The following is a 22,537-nucleotide window of genomic DNA, read 5'->3' on the forward strand; positions in this document are numbered from 1 at the left end:
GGTTTACGATCTTTTGTGAAGAGGTGTTTGAGTGCACTCACCATACACTGCTATCATCACAGACTCAATCTCGTTGTTCCACAGTCTGTTAATCACATCAAGAAATGTAAAATATTTTTTTTAGAATAAGTGGCATTCCAAATTTCTTTTCATATTCATCGAAACGCTGTAACGCGCTTGCTGAATCAGAAGTAACTAAGCGATTTCCAACGGTTGCCACTATAAGATGGAATTACAATTCCAAAATTGTGAATGCAGTAAATGAAAATCAAATAGAACTCTTACGGTGTTCTGAGAACATTGTAGAAGATCCAGATAATTGCGACACCGAAGCTTTCATGACTACAAAAAAGAAAAAATGTGTGTTATCATTGAAGGATTTCAATTTTGCATTTCTACTAAAAGTTTTCAGTCATTTTTTTCTTTTCGCGCACGGATATACTATTCAACATTCTTTAAAGTAAAACCTTGGATGTGAAATATTGCATCCAAAAAGTACAAAAGATGATATCTCAACTTAGAAATACAAGAAACGATTTTGAAGACTTATAGAAAAGTAGAATTGGATGACAACGGAAACCTTCTAATAAAAGACGTAAAGTAGATGACTTAACAGATTCAGAAATTAAATACGTGCGTCTCTTCAATGACATTATTGATACTGTGATTTCAAGATCTCAGTGATTTACAATTTCTTGAGCTGTTAGATTTAAAAATTTTCAGTGCTTGAAATCTCGATTTCCTGATTGCTTGTTTTTGACCCTTAAATCAATTTACGGGAGTTTTTTTTTTTTTTTTTTAATTTTAACAATTTGCGGAGTGAATTAATATAGGTTTACAGACTCTTAGATTTTTCAAATAAAACTGTGACTGAAATTATCCACTTCTTGAAAGAAAGAGGCTTGGTTGAAGAAGCGTTTACAGAAACATATAAATTGTGTTATTTGGTGTCAACAATACTACTCAGGACCTCCACTCTACAGCACACATTCTCTTCGAACCTAGTCCCCTGTGAGAAAAGTCACGGCACGCCACTGAGCTTTGTATATTTTTCATGTACACTCATGTCCAAAATTATTGTCGCATGTCTATAAATATGTTGTTGTAGGAATATAATTTGATAACTAATTCTCCCGGTATTTCTTATAATGTTAATATGTGTATAAGTGGCAAAGACATGTATGTGGAAAATTTCATGTCAAAAAAGCAGTAAATAAGAACAATAAAACGAAAATAAAACTTTCTTGTCTATTTAGCGACATTTTGTTTTACTCATTCTAATTTTCGTATTTATAATACTTTTACTTTGAAATTTACCACAATTATACATTTCCTGATTATACACATAGTATCAATATTAAAAGTACCCTGCAAAATCATTATCAAATTATATTCTTACAAGAAGACAGTTATAGATATGCGACAATCATTTTGGACATAAGTGTACATTGTTAATGTAACTGTAAAATAAATGTAAAATATCCACAAAAAACTAAATCTATTGAAAAGTATCATATGCGGCCATTCTTGGTGGAAGATAGCCATTGGCGATGCGGCCTTTAAAACAAAAGAACCCGTCCCTGGACTAGTACATGTTTCTAACATATAGCAAGAACACTAAGCCAGTAAAACAGATGTAGAGAACTGTTTCCTTTTATAGCAGTTCTTTTCCTTGTGAACCAAAACTGTATCTTGTAAACTGGAAGTTGGAGAGCTTCTGTGAAGACAGAGATTAAGAGTATCACGTAAAGAAGTAATTATTGACTTCATCACTTACATATTCACTTGTATGCATCAGTTAATTCTTCTTCCGATGTAAAACTCATAGCTAAGAAGCCACGTCCTTGTCAAGCAAAAAATTTATAATAATGAAAGTTTTTTATCCACTAGTAAATCCCTCGGTTACCTGTGAGAATACCAGTACCCGGAAGAATTTTAAATTCTGGTATTTGAAAAACAGTCTTCTTAAATATTTTCCAGCTGAGTTTTTTTTTTTTTTTTTTTTTTTTTTAATTTACCTTTTTCTCTCATACTGGAAGACGTTCCTTTTGTTAGAGTTGCGCGAGCGAGAAAGTGTAGCAGCAGTAGTAGGTGGTAGTGCTGTTAGGTGCAGTTATTTTGCGCTCGTTCCCTCTCTCTTTTTAAATTTCCACTCTGGTTCCGCTGAAGCGACTAGCTGTCGTGTTTCCGCGCAATGTCTTCTTCAGCGCTTTTGCTGGTTGTCCATGCCACAGTAAGCATGTCTACTACTAGTGTTAGCATCTTCACTTGCTTGAAACTGAAACCGAAATAGCGGCTAGAGACTGGTGAGTAAAGTGTAAACATAACCACCTTCCATTTGTTAAAGCATCACACGTAAATGCAATGAAACGTAAATCTTTTTTTTTTAACTCAACTGTACAAGAAAAAAAAAAGTTTCACCAGTTTGTGTGGACTGTTTTCAATTATTAAAGCACTTTAAAAACTGAAAATGTTTACATGATTGATTTCTAAATAATCAACAATGTACCTTGCAGTGAACTGAATTTAGTACCGTTAAATCTCTTACTGTTCTTAGGATAGTAGCTACTGTTAGTAAGTTAGTCTTTCTTATGATCAGTTTACGTGACGAGAGATTTTACGTAGTCGTATAACGAGATGTTTCCAGTGCGTGTTGTACGTGGTCGATTCCTGTTGTTGGCATATTTAGTTCGAATCTGGTGTTAAACTGTAACTTACTGATTTTTTTCATTTATCAAATGGTGATTTAAAAGTATTTTTTAAAACTTTAAACAAAAATTTGTGTACGTCATAAACTTCGTAGTCGCAAATCGGAACTGATGTCACATAGTGAGCATCAAAAGGTAAATTTTGCGTGTTGTGTAAATGTGTTTCATTAGGTAACTCGGCAAATGGTACCAAAAAACGCAAGAGTATTAGAAAAAGTGGATTTGTAATTAGTGAGTCTTATACAATATTTGTTAGTTAAATGTTTTTTTTTTAACCAATCATAGTGTTTTTTACTTTCGTAATACTTGGAAAAATATGAAAAAGTTGTAATGGACCGAATGAACCATCTCTGCTGTATACAGCAATGTTAATGGGTATTGCTATTTAAAGACTTGTAGTTACACCGTTAAAAAACTAATGATTAAATTAAATAGTTAAAGGATTTTATTAATTATAAATTTCGTCAATTAAATTTTACGGGATTCAATTTTTAATTAATAATTTTTGCAATCATTCAATTTAAAAAAATCGAAAACCATGTGAACCATATTCTGCAAGATTTATTATTATTTTTTATTTATTTATTTATTTTTTTATTTTTTTATTTTCGGCTTATTTCAAATACTTTATGGCCAGTTTCACTGGAGAAGTGGATTAATGCAGGCCCTTTTTCCCAAATTGACCCCAACTTGCCTTGAAGTCTGGACCATGTAACGATAAAATCATAATTATTGAAGATTATTATACTGTATGTACCTGCATTTGACGTGATTTTGAATATCTAAAAATTGTTTCTCATAAAACTAACATACACAAAAGTTAGGTTTAAAAAAAAAATACACAATTTCATTGATTTTTCGTCGGTTTCGTGATTTATTATTTATCAGTTTTGTTTGGAAACAGTAACTCTATAATAATCCATTGTATTTTCCCATGCCCGAAATTTTATCCATTAAATTCCACACACAACAACAACACAACAAACTTTCACAACTCAAGACTATTCTAATTTCATAATAATGAAAATTATTTTTTCTGATATTACTTTATATTTTAATCAATTATTTTGCCTTAATTTTAAACCGTTAAATTTTTCAATTAACTTTCCGTCTATGGCTATTTATATCTTAATAATAATAATAATAATAATAATAATAATAATAATAATAATAATAATAATAAAAACATAGCTAGTAGCTACAATGCTGAATACATGCTAGTGTAGGCAACCAAAGTTATACGCATGCTAGGGACTTGTTTGTATCTTCTAAGGTTCCTAATCCGGGTATTCATTGTCGACTTTTGTCTCCAAGAATTCATCTATGGAAGGGCTTCAGCTAAGACGGTTCTAAGTGTAAAAAGATTGAAAAAAATCATTGTGCAGTGGTTTTTTGAAATGGACTGTTATGTGGGCAACACACACAGTTTCTGCGAATATTGCTGTAGTGCCGATTCAGTTCCAGTGTGGGTACGTATGTAAAGGAACTCACATACTCTGGTGCTGTAAAAGCTATAGATAAACTAAAATTGATCTAGAGGACTTAGTCCTGAGAGAGGATTTTAAAAAAAGAAAAAAGACTACCGTCTGATCATAAAGTAAAAATCGACAATTAATTGTGACATTGCATTGCTATCTAAAGAAAGAATATGTTCCATGTTGCTAATATAAGAGGCATTAGTTTGTTCACGGAGGCACAATCTTCCATTATAGATTAACTTGTACTATAATGTACCCTGAGAATCCTTATTTTTATGTCCCTAGTATAATTTCGACAACCAATCTTGTCTTCGACGGCTAGACAGTAATGAAGAGCTTTGGACTAACTTCTTCTTCTTTATTATTATTATTATTATTATTATTATTATTATTATTATTATTATTATTATTATTATTATTATTTATATTTTATCCAACTTAGTCTTTTTCACACAAAGTGTGTTACTCTTAACATAATATCCCAGGTGGTATCTATGTTAAACTTCCAATAACGGATTTCAATGCAATTGGATATTTTGATATTTGTTTGAAAATACTGAAAAATTTACTTCAAGACTTTCTACACTTAAGAGCTCCAGTACGCATTTCTTTCAGTACTTCAGATTTATTTATTTATTTATTATCACCAGAAGTACTCGCCTCTATTAATATTGCATGTACTTATATAAGTACTCTACGGCAAAGTGAATTGGAGCCCATTTTTTTTATCGTAATTAGTAGGGCCACTAAGTTGACCACGCTTAGCGATTTTTTTTTCTCAATACACAAGATGTATATGGAAAATTGGAAATTAGGGAGCTGGAGTGTAAGGTAGGGCTTTGCGATATCCGAATTGAATATCAAAACTTGATCGATATGTCGAAATATTGAGTATATCAAAATATTGAAAAATATCAACAAATTTTGAATATCTCATTCCGAAATACCGATTAGTAATGTTTTTTGAATCTATATTTTTAAATATGGAGAGATGCATCGCACAGCTTTACTGTAAGCATAAATTGAGAATAAAGTTTTGGGATATTCGTGCCATAAAGTGCAGAGACTTAAGGACGAATTGGTAGTATACTGATTGAAATTAGAGAACTCGTAAATCTGAAAGTTTCTGAAAAATTGAACATTGAAATTTATTAATTCGTTTAAAAATCATTGACAAATTTATAGTATAATATGGTGGGAATGTGTATATATAAGTTACGATTGTCATTACATGGAAGTCTAAGAGTTAAATAAAACCTTTATGTTAGCATATAACGATTGGATCATAAGTACAACTGAATGGTGGGAAAATTGGCGGCATTGAGTAGGAGGGGAGACGACAGATAAAACCGAAAATCCAAATGAAGACGCGCAGACATGTCTAACGCAAATGCATATGGCCAAGGATGGAATCAAATTTCTTTTAGAATTAGATACAAGTGTTCTTTCGAGACGACTTGAAAAGTTTCTTCTATCGAGGAAAACTATTTCCTATGAATGAAATCTTTAGTAATAGTTTAATTCATTAGATTACAGCGTACTTCTCTTAGTGCGACTTATTATTATTATTATTATTATTATTATTATTATTATATAAAGTATGGTAAATTCTAAGAGCTGTGAAGTTATATATTATAAAACATTACACTGAAATAATATATTTCAGTAGCCGAGAATGTTTATCAGAACCCAGTTTTTCATGTAAATATTGTTAAAACACATTTGGTATATAAAACACACTAATTTATATGTAATTGTGTTAATATCCAGTTCGTGAGTACATTTGGTATGTAAATAAAGTAACTCAAGATTATTGAATAATTTTATTACGTACGTACGTGCTTTTAAAGACTTATTTGCAATTTTAATTTACACGTGCAACTTGATGCAACAATATTACGTATTATGTTAAATATAAACGAATTTGTTCTCGACAAATAACAAGTTGAAGTCGTTATATGCACAGAAATAAACTTCACGTACTATTTCACAATTTAACTATTAGTAAATAGTTCACTGATAAAGGTTTGTAGTTCAAACCTTTGATCGGGTGTTAATAACAAATTATCAGTTACGGTACTTCAGTCTTGTTTCTTCGTTAGTGAATAAGAAATAATCTTTATTTTTAACTTAAAATAATACATAATTAAGTATATTAACTTAATGTCAGTAGCCCCTAAGTTACTAGTTTTACATTAGAAAAGCAGCAAAATATTATCTATTGTAACATTACAGTTGAGAACTCCCTTATAATGATTCTTTATTAGACTATTGATATTGGATCCATTTACTGATAAAACTTGCATATTGATACTTTCTTCTGGTAAATTCAGAGACTAATAAATTCACTTTGCTGAAAACTCTCCCGTATTTGGGACAATTTTTTTGAACTTTTTTTTTTTTCTGTTTCCCGATTTGATTTAATCCTAGAGCTTACGTCTTTCTTTTCTTTTCTTTATACCCAGAAGGTATTTTTTCTTACATAAGTAACAAATGATGGGACGGCAGGAACCGGTGTAATTAAGATTTAACACAACCTGAACTGCAGATCATTAGGAAACTTGGACTAAACATAGAGACAATTTATAGATTCTGTAAAGGAAAGTTCAGGCTGCTGTCAAAGATGTAAATAAATACAGCTTTACTTAGAACTTCTGTATTCTGCAATCATTTTATAGCTGATCTGTGTAATAGAATGTTTTAAATCTTGGATATATATATATAATATGGTGTTAATGAACTATACCGACAAACTTTAAGAGGTGATTCCTCACATCAAAATAAGAGAAAAAGTTCATATGGACCTATGGCTAAAAGTGCATAGTTTCAGAGCTAGGGTTGTCCAAAATCGCGAAAAAGCCCAATTTCAACAGGCCCTGTTTCGAATTCGAGAGACTGTGGATGGTGGTCCTTATCAGCGTAAAGGAAGCCAGGCATACACAATCGAAAAGTGCATATTTCATCAATTGTCAATAGGTGAAAAGATCATTAACTACAGGGTGTAATAATTATCAGATATGTTTTCAATAGAGTTTTCAGATATACCCTGATTTCAAGAAGGGTCAAAAGTAGGCAGGAGGTAAAAATTGACAACAATGGACATCCAATGCTTCGGAAGGAAGGTGGAAGTGCTAGGAACCGGCAGTTCCTTGTTTCTTTGTGTTCGCAATAACATGTGATGATATGTATTTCGTCACTGTATATTTCACGTTTTCTTCACTATAAGCGTGAAAGAAAACATCGCACCATGCATTCTCCCGAGTACGAGAGACCGTGCTGCTGAAGATCCTTAATACTTCCGACATCGTGCTAAAGGATTCCGTGTTCATTGCTGTCAAAGCTTATCGTTTGCCTATTTTGGACGAATCATAGTCAGAGCATATCTCAAAATTCGGTTGATGGCATGTCTAGGAATTTCACCCTGCAAGGAATAATCCGTACACCCATTGAACATTAATGAAATATGCATTTTTGGATTGCGTATGCGTGAATTTCTTTACGCTGAGAAGGACCACCATCCAGTCTCTCAAATTCGAAATAGGGCCTGTTGAAATTTGGCATTTTCGCGACTTTGGACAGCCCTAGCTCTGAAACTATGCACTTTCCGCCATAGGTCCATATGAACTTTTTTCTCTTATTTTGGTATAGCTCATAAAGACCCTGTATATAATAGCCGTGAATTCGTAATAAGCATATATAATATAATGACTAAGATAACATTGATCACTCACTACTTATGATATGGCTTGCGCTCTTATAGTAATGAAACAATTGTCCAACGATGATAGTTTTTTTTTTTTTTTTTTTTTGCCTGTTATTTTGGCCTGTTATTTTGAAACGTTTGTTGATTCTAGTCTTTTGGCCTTAAGAAATATCAATCAAATTCTACAAGCATTTTAAGTACATCATATTCCCTCCCCCTCTCCTTAAACCGGTCTAGTCTTTGAGAAACAAAAGTTCACGGGCTGGATTGACACAATACAAGACTGTAGTGCACCGCTGGTGGAGATACCAAAAGAAAACTACTAACTTGTTCAATTCAAATTTTAACAAATAAATGTAATTCTTTAGATATAAGTTAAGAAAATACAATGTAAATTTTCAGTAATACTATTTTTTTTTTCTGATTTTACGAAAAACAAATGTTTATACATAAATGAATAGAAAATTTTATATAATGATATAGTACTGGCATCTTCTGAGAGTGAACGACATCAATTTTGTATTAAAAGTCTGGGTATATTAATTCCATCTGGTGTTTTTTTTTTTTTTTTTCTAAGCTTATTTTAAGTCGCATGAAGTAACTGTTGTAGTTGTTAAGCTATTGTATGAATTTGATATTGCCATACTTGTCTGTATACGAAAAAGTAATTCGCACACGGGATAGTCAATCAGATAGAATTTTACATCCAAGCAGTTTTTAAAAAAATCAACTTAACGTGAATCACATACTGTCAAGCATGTGTGTGTTTGTATATATGTGTGATAGATGTGTGACCTAATTCGGTGTTCGGTATCTGTGTCGAGAGAAATTCCACATGCACTTGAAGATGCAACTTTCGTTTATGTTGTCAGTCCATTATCAAGACAGCTGTCAGTGTTGTGTAATTCGCAAATCGAACCACGTGTTTAAACAAGTTTATGCTCCTCCCGTTTCCCTACTAATTGAAATTTGTACTCTTGAGTAAAATGGAAGTTAAAAAAAAAAAAAAAAAAGCTTTACAAGAACAATCCTTTACATGCTTTGGTCACTACTTGTAAGTGCGTTTGTATGTTTGAAGTAGTGCAAAAGGGAGGGGGGAAAGGGGTAGACTTGATCTCGATAACTTACTGGAAAAAGCAATCATGTTCGACATTTCGTTTCGTACTCAGTATCAGAATTTTACTGAACGTGAGCACATGTTTTGTTGGATAGAATGAATGAAGAATCGTAAAAAGAGAAAATTCCATATTAGTTACTTGTATAGAAAAAAAAAAAAAATCCCGTAAGTCACACTTTTCCATCAGCCAAACCGTTTTTATTTCCTTGATAGTGTAAAACGTATCGGAAATAAAAGTTCTGACATCAATATTAATGCAACGACAGTTATTTCTAGAAACAAATTTAAGTATTGTATTGTTATCCGCAACTGGTGCTGTACCTCACTTATTCAACTGATCAAGATCCTGCGTGTTAGAAAAATTAAAATACTTGGCATTAAAATTTTGATCATCTTAGCTTTGCGGAGAATTCGACAATTTGATTACAAATTAACTGCTGTTATAGATGTGGTTCTTAAAATTTTATAGCCGTGGTACAGTTTTTTCTCAAGGAATTTAATCTCATAGCAAGATAGTGATTTAAAGTACTATTATTTTTTGCGCGTGTCCAAAGCTTGACTGCGCGTACCAAAGAATATTGTGCCTTGCAATGTTACTATCTTGAATACTCGTGATTTGGAGATCGTGTGAAGCCATTGGTTTCATTAATGCTTTTTTTTTCTGTTCGAAATTATCGAACTAATTCACGGACTTTCATGGCTTAAGGTGAGTATAAAAACTCGGATTATCGCCAATAGATTGCAGCATGTTTGTTCTTCCTTTATATATATATATATATATATATATATATATATATATATATATATATATATATATATATATATATATATAAAGAACGACAGTATTAACAATAGTTAATTCAAATTCAAGAGATGGATGTTCAAACTTTGTCTAGAGCCAAGTTGTATTAGAGGATGATTCGTGTACTTTGTGATTATTTTATTTTACTTACTGTTGAAAATCCTTAATTTTACTTTATGAAACATGCTCTCAACAATGAAAGAACAAAACTTTTTTTATTTTTTAAAAAAAGTGCTTAGTTGATTGTTTTTAGGGGGAGGGGCGAAGTTTCGAAATCCATCAGTTAATATTGACTGAATTATTTGTTGATATTGTCGCTTCTCACAAAATACATTGGAAAGATTTAGAAGTGCTGCCATCTATTTGATAAACTTACCTTAAGATTGTAATTATCAGCTTTCTGCTGTATGAAGTAGTATCACGATTTTAGTTAGTGGAATGACAGAGATACACTATTGCAAAGTAGGAGAAGGATCGAGGTATAATGCCACAAGAATGGTATAATACCACAAAAAAAAAAAAAAAGTGTGAATTGTACATGTGGTCATGGTAGTATGTCTGCAAAACTATCGATGTTCCTGTTTCCCTTCCACCATTGCTCTTTCTCAACAGATTTCCTGCATGTTCCTTGTTCTGTCTGTGTACTTCATGAGAAAGGGAGCAGTAGACTTTGATGTCACAGAGCATGCAATTGGCAATGCCATCTGTGAGATTAATAGTTAAACCACCATTGACGCCTATTCTGCGCCAATCCAGTCCACTTAACAATTATAATTAATTATACTAATTTTCCTTAAATTTTGGTTTACATGTGACTCCTTCATAGGAGGCATATGCTGCCATCTTTTGATGATTCACTTTTCATATCTTTAATGGAATATTTTGTGCAAAATAACCATTGTTTCATTGCTATAAATTAAAACGTTGAACTGCATGTTAAAGACGGACACTTTTCGATTTCATTTCTTTCCGAAGTATTTAAGTTTATAATGAAATTCCGAGTTGTTGAGTTGATTTTGAGTTTAACGTCCCGTTCAGCAGAGAGGCTATATGAGACGTGGACCTACTGATTAACGTGGAATCCGAACCACATAAGCTCCCGCCGGGAATCGAACCCAGGTCTCCCACGCCAAAGGCGCGTACACTAACCAATTAGTAAATTCCCGAAGTAATGAAATTTTATTTAACGTCCCATGATTATGCTCTTTAGACTAAATAAGACAGATGATTAATGAAAGTGAATGATTTTGAATGAAAGAATTGGTAGAATGCGACTGTCCGAGTTTTCTCCAAAATATTTGACTTTAGTCTATACTATTATATAACAGAGTAAAAGTGACTGATTGATCATAGCCCAGGGCACACTAGTACAAATAGAAACGTAAAATTTCAACAGGATACTCTGTGACGAAAGCAAAAGATAAGGAAGAATTCTGCAAATATGTATGCTAAGGGAGGGGGTAATGAGATTCAAATTTTTGCTAAGAATAGTGTATTTCACGAATCACAAGTTAGAAAGATGTAACTAGGCATATAAACTCTTCATTAAAAATATTAAACAAAACACGTGTTTAAGAGTTTTAGAAAAATCTGCTCCTAAGGAGGGGGATGGGACAAAGGGGGAACATTTTCTAAAATACTTAATTTGCTTTCGTTTAATCAGAAAGTGCCGAATGTGAGGATTTGCTTACTTGGAGATCTGAAATTCAGCATGTAGACTTTAAAAATAATGTAATTCGTATTTTAGCATTTTTGAAAATTTCGTTCCTTAGGGAAAAGAGAGAGAGAGAGAGAACGAGAACGAGCAGTTGTAATAGTTTTGAAATTTCCCTTCATTTACACACAGTGTCGAGTGTGGGTATTCGGTTAAGTTGAAGATGCGAAATTCGGTATATAAATTCTTAAATAAAAACAATGGACAGCGTGTTTCAGCGTTTTCGAACATTGCTTCTGTGGGGAAAGAGGTAATTTCTGTAATACCAAATTATGCCATTATTTACTCTTTATTAAGAAAATATCCATATCCATTTCTTAAAGAAACGGATATTTCAGCGTTGCAAAACCTCCACTTTTTAAAAGGAAAATGAGTGCAATTTCTTTAATATTTCCTACTACTTGTTCAGAAAGTGCGTAATGTACGAATTCACTCAAGTTGATGTGTAAAATTCGTTATATAATTAAAGTAAAGGGGACAGGTATTCAGAGTTTGCGAAAATTCCGTTTCTGATAGGGATAATGGGTCACCCAGACCACGCTAACTCATCTAAGAACGTGAAATTTGAACAGATAACTACTTTCGTTACGAGAGTAATGAATGGGAAAGGATTTTTTTTTTTTAAGTATGTTGAAAGAGGTCAAAGGGATTCAAATGTTTTGCCCAGAATAGAATGCCACATGAATTCCTAAGTTAGGCATAAAACTCGACATCTAAACTTTTCATTAAAAATAAGCAGAATTTTTTAAAAATTTGTTTCAATGGGAAAGGGGAATTTTCTATATCTTCCTCTTTTTTTTTTTTTCCTTCTCCACATTGAAAGGTACGTCTGTTGTGATCGTACCATGGGAAAACTGTTGCCAACTTTATAATGTATTTTCGAACATAATACATATAGTAGCTAGGTTCCAGTCGTTACTTGGATTAATGGTAATCCTAAGGGGAGGGAGTAGAGGGCTCAAATATCAATGTAATGAAAATAAAATGAAATATTTCAGTTTAACGTCCCACGTTTATGTCGTTTAGGCTGAGGGAGACTATGATTAAAGCAAATGATAACGCAAGAATCTGTGGAATGATGAAGTGGGAGGAAACGAGAGGACCCGAGAAAATCCCATGGACACGATGTCCATCACAAACTTACTTGAAATCTCAAGTTAATAAAATGAAACTTCGTATATAGTCCTCATTACAAAGAATCGGATGCGTGACCCAGCATTTTCCAAAATTACTGTATTAACGAAGGCAAAGGGCAATTTCTATTATTTTCCCGCCAGGGTTGGAATCGAAGTTGTCTGTTGTTCGTGGTTGCACCACGGAAGCGGCTTACCCGTTCGATTTTTTTCTTCTTTAACATAGTTAATGCCTACCTCAAGTGTGTCACATTAATTAGAGAACGTATCGTAGGGGGTTAGCGAAGAACAAGGTATCTTATTGATTTTTGAAATGCGTATTGTAAGGAGAGATTATTTCTCCATAAACCTATTTTTCCCGTGGGAAGAACGAACATTTCAGCTGGTCTTCAATATTTTTATTACAATTTTGTTTTAAAAAGAAATTTAAAGATTTTTTCTGACAACCATAATTTTAAAAAAATCCGTAATTATTTCTGTAACAATTGTACAAAATTACTAAAAATAGTTTATCTACTAAGTATACATGCTGTGAATGATGAACATGCGATGAATTCTTAACATTCCAAGTTTACTGTGCAATGTTACAAAGGAAATTATTGTACAGATCATTAAAATTTTCATATTCGTAGGTGATATGCATTAACATTGCTTGCATATGTGAAGCAGTGCGCTCTTCTATACTCTCGTGTTTTTGCTTATTATTTGTAAATATATTTCAGTCAATAATTCAAACTCGTGCACGTACCTTTTTTTTTTTTTTTTTTTTCATATCTTGATTTCCAGTTGTTGTATAACCTCATCTCTTCTCTTCTCTCCTCTCCGAATGACAGAAAACTAACTTCATGCTTTAATTCTGAGAACGAGCAGATGATTCGTTATTTACACTATAATAGTTAATTTTTTTCTTGTTCATTTCTCTTTCAGGTTCACCTACCGCGAAACCAGCTGTTCGTAACGCGGGTGAGCCCTAGGACACCGTTGGCCGATATCCTAAATCAAGTGTGTACCGAAAAGAATCTGGATCCATCCAAGTACGAACTACGCCATCCAAGTAAGTTTTTTTTTTTTTTTTAATTTTCTTTCCTTTTTAATTTCCATTTGAAAGATTTTATTTCAAATTACGTAAGCAGCTCATTTGTTTTTCTTTTGAAATACGTACTTCATTCCTTGCAGCAGATTATTAATTCAGTGATGATGATTTGTAGAGTGAATGTTCCACCTCCCGAAACAGCTTGGCGTGTTTTGATGAAAATATGACTCATTTGCTTTCAAAATATTTCACTAGTTTCTGCTGCTAAATTTTAATACTTTTAATTGTCGAATGTAGGGTAAATAGTGTCAAGATTTTCTTGATTAAGTATAGATAAAATTTCTGTGTAAACATCTATAATCATCATTAGGTTACGATGGTATTACTTTTTTTTTTTTTTATCGCTGATGGACTAGTGGAGAATTCAACCCGATTTCTCGCTTGCGGGACTTTTCCCCTCCAATTGAACTAGCACCAAGAATATACTTACAGGATGTAAGGAAAAGGTACGACAAAATTTCAGGGGTAGATAAGTAGAAAAGTTCATATGACCATATGTTGGGAAATGGATTTTTACATAGTTACGGCCATTAAGCCGCCTGAAATTATCTTCCAAGCTTAATTAGGAGCTGAGCTACTGAGGTTTAAATTGGGTCACATTGAGGGGCGTCGAGTTTATGACTATTTCATACCGTCAGGCGGCTCAATAGTCGCAACTCTGTAACGATCCATTTCCGGACTTTTTTTTTTTTTTTTTTACTTATCTACCCATAAAGAATCCACCCCTGAAATTTTGCCGTACTTTTTTGTTACACCCTCTATATTTTTACGAACAGCATTCTTTTAATACGTTTCGATGCACTGTAGATCTCTAGATAACTCCTAAAGTTGCCATTCTAGGATAGAACATCAAAATGTGAAGGAATGAGAAAAGCATATATTAGATACACGTGTGCCGTGCAGTGTAAACTTTACTATATAAGTGGGAGTTGTGTGACGGATTCCTGAAATCAGTGCGTAATCAAAATCATAACCTTTTATATCAATATCTTTTGTTCTTCACTTGTAAATCTGACGGTTTTCTTTTATTTGTAATAATGAGTAAAGGTCATTTAGTATCAGATGATGATAATTCCAAAGGACTTTACTTTAGAATTAATATTCCATTGTGGCTTTTCATAACAGGATCTATTGAATTCTTTTCTTAATCCGTTTTAGCTTTTGCAATTGTACGTGTAAAATTAATGTCTATATTAGTATCTTAAAATGCTTACGTCAATCTCTTCTAAATTCATTTAGGTTTCATATGATTATAGGATGATAGCTAACGTAATATAACGTGTCAGTGTGGTAGAGATAAGAACATTCCATTCTAACGGATTCTTTTCGGCAGAACCATAGCAAGGGGGAAACAAACTATCTCTACATCTCAGTATCTACTTACTTTCAAAGCACAACGATTACCTACTTCTTTTCTCATCGAGGTACAACATAATAAAAAGATAAATATATATTCATCGCCGTAAACTGTAGAATAACTTGATTTAAAGACTAGTGAGTCACCTTCGTAGAAATAGAGACGACGCTGATGTAGATCTGTAACACTCAACATATTTATGCCTGTGGCGATCGTTCAGTTCGCCAGCTTCTCGCTGCAACCGTGCTTTTCCAAATTCGGTTTTCTAAATTTATTACGTTTAGATAATTGAGACTCTTTCAAAGTACACTCTAATTCTTATTTTTGTTAAGATAATCTCAAATATTTCTATTCTTGTATAATTTCCGTAGGTTTTAAATTAGCTTTCGTAAGCGATCTTGTATTGATTTTTCGTATTCTTTGAAAGTTTTGCTAGTAAAATCATTGGCGTCCATTTCTTATTCCTTCCATGAAGTCCTGATTAATCGAGGCATTTATCAGATATTTCCGAAACACTTGTTTCATTTTATTGTATTTTGTAAATATTGGGATAACTGAACTTATTAGTTTACGTACTTTTATGCTTGAGACATGCGCAAGCTCAACGCCACAGAAACAAAAATTCCACCTTTCGATCCTATTCTGTGCCAGTCTAGCCCATTAAGTACTGATACTACGTACCTTTCTGACTGTTTGCCATATTTGAGATGTCAGACTCAGGACTCTGAAAGCAAACACATTATAGCTCGCAATTCGAAAACTCGCACCGAGTAAGCCTGCGAGGAAGATAACCAGTTCGACAGTGTGCTAGGCTACCAAGAATGGAGATAGGGACAGATATAACCTGTACTTCGTCATCTATACATATAATCGAATTTTATTTTAAACAGTTGCAAATAATGGACGTAGTGATACGTATAATTTACGAATAGAAAAACAAAGCCAAAATTCAATTGAGAACTACATAATAATGAAATGTTCTCAATTAATTGTTTTTGATGGGGTTGCCTTTGTATTCAGAGAAACAAATTCTCTTTTCATTCATTGCAAAAGTGAGTGCCATTCTGCAGCACCATTGTACACTTCATACCATGCTTTTTGGTGATACACAAAATGTTTAAGAGGTGCTGTGAGTGTTCATTCCCTCTAGTTCTTAACTGTCATGTATTGTGATGTGAAGTAAGTGACACCTACTTGCTGCGAGATCACCAGTGTTGTCCGAAACAGAATAATTCTTAGTTGGCGATGCTTGCTTTAATATTCTCTTATACATCTTAGTCTACCCAATGGCAGTTTTCCTATAGAATTTTCAATTAATATCCCATAATATCCTTTCATGGATTTTCAGTTTCAAAGTCTTCGACAATAAAGATTTATCATTATACACAGTACTTCAGTATTTTCTACATACTTTTTGTTTTACATGCTGTTGGTGAGATGATATATATATTGTATCATCCATCAAATTCTCATTGGCAGTTACCTAGCACAGTTGGTTAACAATCATAGTTAAAAAATGGAGTTTCAATATTGTCGGTAATCATCTCCCGCTAGAAACCTACTAAGATGATTAATTTCTGAACTTTTGAACATTCCTTGCCAAGAGTATTAATGATTTAGTAACATGTTTCGAAATAATAATAATAATTATTAATAATAAAAAATTATTATTATTATTATTATTATTATTATTATTATTATTATTATATTTCATAATTCTGAGATATTATTATTGATTAGACTGAGTTGAACTCTGAAATATTGAGATTCCGAATTCTTTAAACATTCTTTAAATGATAATTGAGCTGCTGTATTTACAAAGTACTTGGGGTGGTGACTGAGAAACAATTGTATTATGAGGGAAGTACGAGAATGTACGGTAGTAGCAGGAAAAGAAGGGAAGGGGGAATGCTATAGTTAATGGATTATATCAAAACAGAAAATTCGTACGTAAAGACAGAGGTGCACACGTGCTTAAAGACCGTGCTGCATGGAGTTTCTCAGTTTGTGGAAGTGACCTGCCAGTAATGGCAGAGTACGAATGTAATTATTTTATTCTTACATGAAAAGTTCCGTAAGAGCACCTAAATAGACCTTCCCTCTTGCAATCTGTGAAAATGACCATATATATATTTTGATTTAGTTTTTCACATAGTGAATCCCAGATTATGTTTGATTAGTTAGTTATAATGTCATATATTACCAGCTCCATATAATAGGAAGCAGAGTATAATTCTGACTTGTCCACACAAAAATTAGTGGCTTTGCAATAGACATAGTGTTTGTTTAGATAGTTATGAGCGACTTCCATGCTTCCTGTCTTTGTGCTTTTTTTACGGCACATACTTCATGGGGTCAATGAGTCTGGAGTTATTTCCTTAGCTGTCAACCGCGTATGAAATGAGGAAGAAAAAAAAAACGACGGCGGGAAGTACCGTAGTATAGCCTTCAGGTAAAATTACTTGAGCCTTCCACAGAACTCAGGAAAATAATATAATCAAATTGTGCGCTCAACTGCAACGACCAAAACTGGAAATTCCTCGGACGTAGATTGGAATCGTGGTCATGTGGCCTGATAAGAGTATTTCCGAAAAAAATATGTCTGTACTTTAAGAAGTGGATTTCACCCTCTCTTAAAAGTACTGAGAGTTTAGATAATTGGAAATTATTTACAATTAATTTTTGTTCTATGCGATTAAAATCAATTTACAACAAGAATTTTAGGAATGATTAAAAAAAATGGATCAAAAGATTGCGATCTTGGCCAAGAATTTTAGCAATGATCAAAAAAATGGATCTTGGCCAATAATTAGTTTTTGGATCAGGGGCCACAAAAGTTTTGAACGGCCCCTAAATCGAGTTTTCGTATTTTCTACGGAATAAGCACATCATACTGAGTTAAGTGGTAGTTTGGGTTTGGCGACACTATAAAGTTCTCCAGATATAAAAGACTTACAAGAAAATATTTGATTGAAATATATTGGATCTTTTAATCCAAGAAGATTGATTTTTGTCACACCAAACAATTCTTAAAGATTCAGAAGTGTAGAAGGTAATGAATTTGGAAATTTATCGTCTAATTCAAGCATTTATATATTTTCGAGTTCCATCTTTTTTTTTTTTTTTTTTTTTTTACTACTAACCTACAACTTTATCCACTCTCAGCTAAATAGCTCGGACGAAAATGACAACCAAAGTTACCGAAAACTCAGTAGAATTCACAAGATATAATAGACATTTGATACAGATACTTGATACAGGTAATTACATAATTTACAAGTTCGTTCATTGTAAATTTGACAGAGAAAGTGCATAGCAAAGGTCCAGTATGCGTGTAAAAGTAATTAGATCATAATCTAGAAAAAGTGAAAGATAAACCATGAAAAACTTGTCATTATTGTTCTTGAAGCGCTTCAAGACGCTGGTTGTATTTTACTTTACATAGCGTAGAAATGGAATGTAAGAACCATTGTCCCAATTGAGAATGCAAGAATTGTGAGCAATTGACGTGAGAATTAATTAGTAGCTGACATTTACGTATTTTTTTTTTCTGATATAGTAAATTAATATCAGTTAGAAAATTTCATCTTTAGTTTTCTTAATAATGAATAAAAGACTGTATCTCTAAAAGTTTGTTCTTGCGATTGGGTACTACACTATGCTATTAATGTATTAAGGACTAGTGTTTTTGGATATTCATGCTTCGTAAGGCTCATGCCACCGTCAACACATAAGATTCGCATGAAATCTTTGGATTAATTCAGTCATGCAGTGAAGACTGTGGCACCAACGGAACCAATCTTCTCTTAAAATTACGAATATACATACTTCTGTTTTTTCTTTGTTTCATAATGTAGTTAACTGTATGAACTATGAACAGAGAAGCTATGTCAACTATAAATTTTATTTTTCTACTTGTAAAGTGCCTGAAATTCCTTTCACTTTTTTTTTTTTTAATACTGAAAACAGTATTTTCCAGACATTGAGCCTTTTTCTTTTCTTTCATTGACGGCAGGAAATAGTTCTAAAGTTTTTTTATTTTCTAAATCGTATTGGTAGTATGAAATTCAGATTCGGAAATTACGTAAGAAAATAAGAAACTTATGGTTTGCACCTCTCTCCCTCTCTGCTATTACTCACTTTGCCTTGAAATGACGTTGAAAATATGACAGAAAGAGCCTTTAAATGAAGCATTCTCTTTCACTGTAATTTTACGGGCACAGGAAATAACATATTTGAAACACAAATTTCTTTCTTTTCTCGCGGTCCTTTCGTATGTGATATTTAAAAAAAAAAAATGTTCCAAAAATGCATCAAAAGATTACGATCTTAACCAATAATTAGTTTTTGGATCAGGGGCCACAAAATTTTTGAACGACCCCTAAATCAGTTTTCGTATTTTCTACGGAATAAGCACACATCATACTGAGTTGACTGGTAGTTTGGGTTTGGCTACACTATATTTAGTTCTCCAGATATAAGGCCTACAGGAAATTTTTGATTGAAATATATTGGATCTTCTGATCCAATAAGAAAGTACCACTTTGTATTTAAAAACTTCAGGTTTGCAAATTCACTATATGCTAATTGATAAATTATTGTTTCGTTTAAGACTTGACGTTCAATATGAATCCAAATTCTCTTAAGTGTGTGCCCCCTCAGAGTATGTGTGTATACACCATCAACACCGAATTTGATTCTACTAAATCCGAGTGTGGATAGCATCTCGTACGCCCAGATAATAATTATTCCATAGCAATTTAGTTATGGAATTTGATAGGGTTTTCCTGCAATAGGTAGGAGAATTTTTCTATATACATTTGTTGACGGGCGACTTCTCCCTCTAAACTTCTTGAAAAGTCTGGTACAATTCCACAATTGGATTTCGCGACATGATTTGAAGCTGCAAATTATTTCACGTGGCTTACCTATGTCTGTTTTATATATTTGGAAGATATTACCAAAACTTATGAATTCTATAACGAAGGCTTGTTTTAAAATAAGTAAATAATCAAATTCACTAAACAACACTAAATCTAGAATAACAACACGCTAAAAGTGTGATATGAAGTTATGGAAAAGTTCGGTATCAAATCCGATAATACTTAGAGAGGCAGCTCATAGTGCAAGTCATATTAGTAAAATGCGGCTCAGTTTATCGCATCAAACTAATTAACGAAACTTACGTAACGTACTTATGTTAAGTATATATGTAACTTTTCTTCCTTTATTGTAAAGCGACATAACTTTTACTGGTGTGACTTCCCTTATGAGCCGCTATTCAGAGAATGAAAAAATAATCATAGATAGAGTTTGACACCTTGCAGTTCTATTGAGTGCTAAAATAAGAAATAAGTTCATCAAGAACTCAGGAGTGTGGTAACACTAAGGATAACCAGGCAAGAAGTTCACATTAATGATTCACCCACATCCATTCGACATTCTACCACTAACGATGTATCATAGACAACGTATATTGAAATACTCTGCGACATCAGCACTCACGTAAACATAACTTTTTCTCTTAAGCACACAATGTTTTGTCAACTCCATATGTTACAACCGTATACATAATTTCAGAATAATATTGATATGATAGTTCAGGAAGATTTTTTGTTTGTTTGTTGTACCGAGACGCAATATTTTCTCTGTCAATACAACTTTGACCATTGATGACATTGGATATTACATACAGTAGCCATTGTTACAAAGAAAGCAAATATGCTGAACAGTTTCCTATGGATTTGTTAATATGGTTCTTATCAGAAGTTTCATCATCGCAAACTGTGAAACTTTAGATGTTATCGTTGATTTGAAGAATAATCATAATAATAATAAAAAAAGTTCATACAAACTTATCTCTCAGATGGAATGTAGAAATGAACATGCAAACAATGGGAGCTACTATCTGGCACACGTAGTGTGGTCTCAGAACTTTGATAACAGTGTGATAATGGTCTGTAGGCTGTGATATTATTTTGTGCATGGTTGCTTGTGAAATTTTTTCGCCGTTACAAAGGAGTACGCTTTTTTTTTCTATAATAGCGAGGTGTTTGTAAGTAATAAATTTATCATAGTAATTTAATTTCGTTTAAATTTATATTTAAAAGTAAGATTGGGATTCAATATTGCCTATGGCATATGAGAAGAAAGAATTTCAATGGCTAATACGACTCGTTTTTTTTTTTTTTTTTTTTTTTTTTTTTTTTTTTTTTTTTTAAGTGTGCCGAAGTGCGATTCTCATGGATATGGTGTTTGTGTATCATACACAAATAGATCACTAAAATTTTCAACGCAAATTCATTTCTCCTTTTTTTTTCCCTTTTGTATTGAATGAATATGGATTTTTATGATTTTTATGATGATATATAATTAATTGTAGAAACATTAAAAAAGAACATTAACAGACAGAGAAAAATGGGTGTCTATAAAAAAAAAATGTTTCTGAAATTGTGATTATATGGGTGGATTTTCTCCATGAAACCAGACTTTTTGTTTACTTACTTCATGGAAAATGTTACAAGAAAGTCCAATACTTACATAGGACCATATACGACAAGGATCTGGCTGTTCGTCATTATAAGGTGCAATTTCCTCTTCCATTGGTAAACTAGTAGCAAGAAATCTTTTGCATATAAATAAAAACGCAAGTGATCTATTTGTGATTGCATCAGGGAAAAACGACAACCGTTTGAAGTGAATTTTTAAATATAGTAACCACTTAATGACCTAATTCGTATCCTAAGCTCAAGACAGGAATAAAGTTTTCGCAAGGAAAAACGAGTGCACCGTTTACAATGATTTCTTGAATAGTTAGCACTGGGTCAAACTGAGGTTTTATAATGTCATTTCCTTTTAAATATGCATATTAAGGGGGAGAGGAAAGTGTTCAAATAAATCTTTGAAATATTTTTCATCAAATCAGTTTCAATTCATTGCCTCGAAAATCTCGGTAAAACGGTGCACGTAATTTTATTTTCCTCCGAAACAAAACAGCTTTATATTCTATAGGAAATCTTGGGAAAAGCTCGAAGCAAATGTTCACTTAAGATAATCTGAATACCATGTCCCATCTCTAATAACATTCTAGACTTTCAATAGTCTTACTCAAACCTTCAAGACGAAGTCTGCATTTACACAAGCTTGCATAAGTTTGCATTTACATTGGCTGGAGACCTAACCAGGGCTATAGCAAACTTGCCAGTTCCCCAATTGCACGCTTGTTTCAGACTTAACAACAATACATAAAATATAAGGCAAACTTTAAAATTCCTTTGAATTGACACCTGTAAAGTGCGACTTAAAATTTACACTTGGAAAATCCATACACAGAAAAAACCTCTCAGGCAAAGTCTAACACATAAGCATTCTTGCGCAGCCTTCATTCGTACATCTGGTCTAAGCATACACAGATAGTTTATACGTCCAAACT

At 32.7% G+C, this 22,537-nt stretch overlaps 1 protein-coding gene across 5 annotated transcripts in view; it reads left to right on the forward strand.

Moving 5' to 3' along the window:
- The window catches only part of LOC145668640 (uncharacterized), a 745,356-nt gene that overhangs the window by 655,769 nt on the left and 67,050 nt on the right, over positions 1-22,537 (forward strand). For 4 of the 5 annotated variants that reach the window (XM_081736683.1, XM_081736684.1, XM_081736687.1 and 1 more), the window contains one exon: positions 13,583-13,709. In XM_081736683.1, coding sequence (XP_081592809.1) covers positions 13,583-13,709 — 127 coding nt within the window. Of the gene's footprint in view, positions 1-13,582; positions 13,710-21,018; positions 21,161-22,537 lie in introns of those variants that run through there. The other variant, XM_081736686.1, reaches the window with a different exon arrangement.

Source organism: Thermobia domestica, chromosome 13, assembly GCF_964235325.1.
Source record: "Thermobia domestica chromosome 13, izTheDome1.hap1.1, whole genome shotgun sequence".
Lineage (NCBI taxonomy): Eukaryota > Metazoa > Arthropoda > Insecta > Zygentoma > Lepismatidae > Thermobia > Thermobia domestica.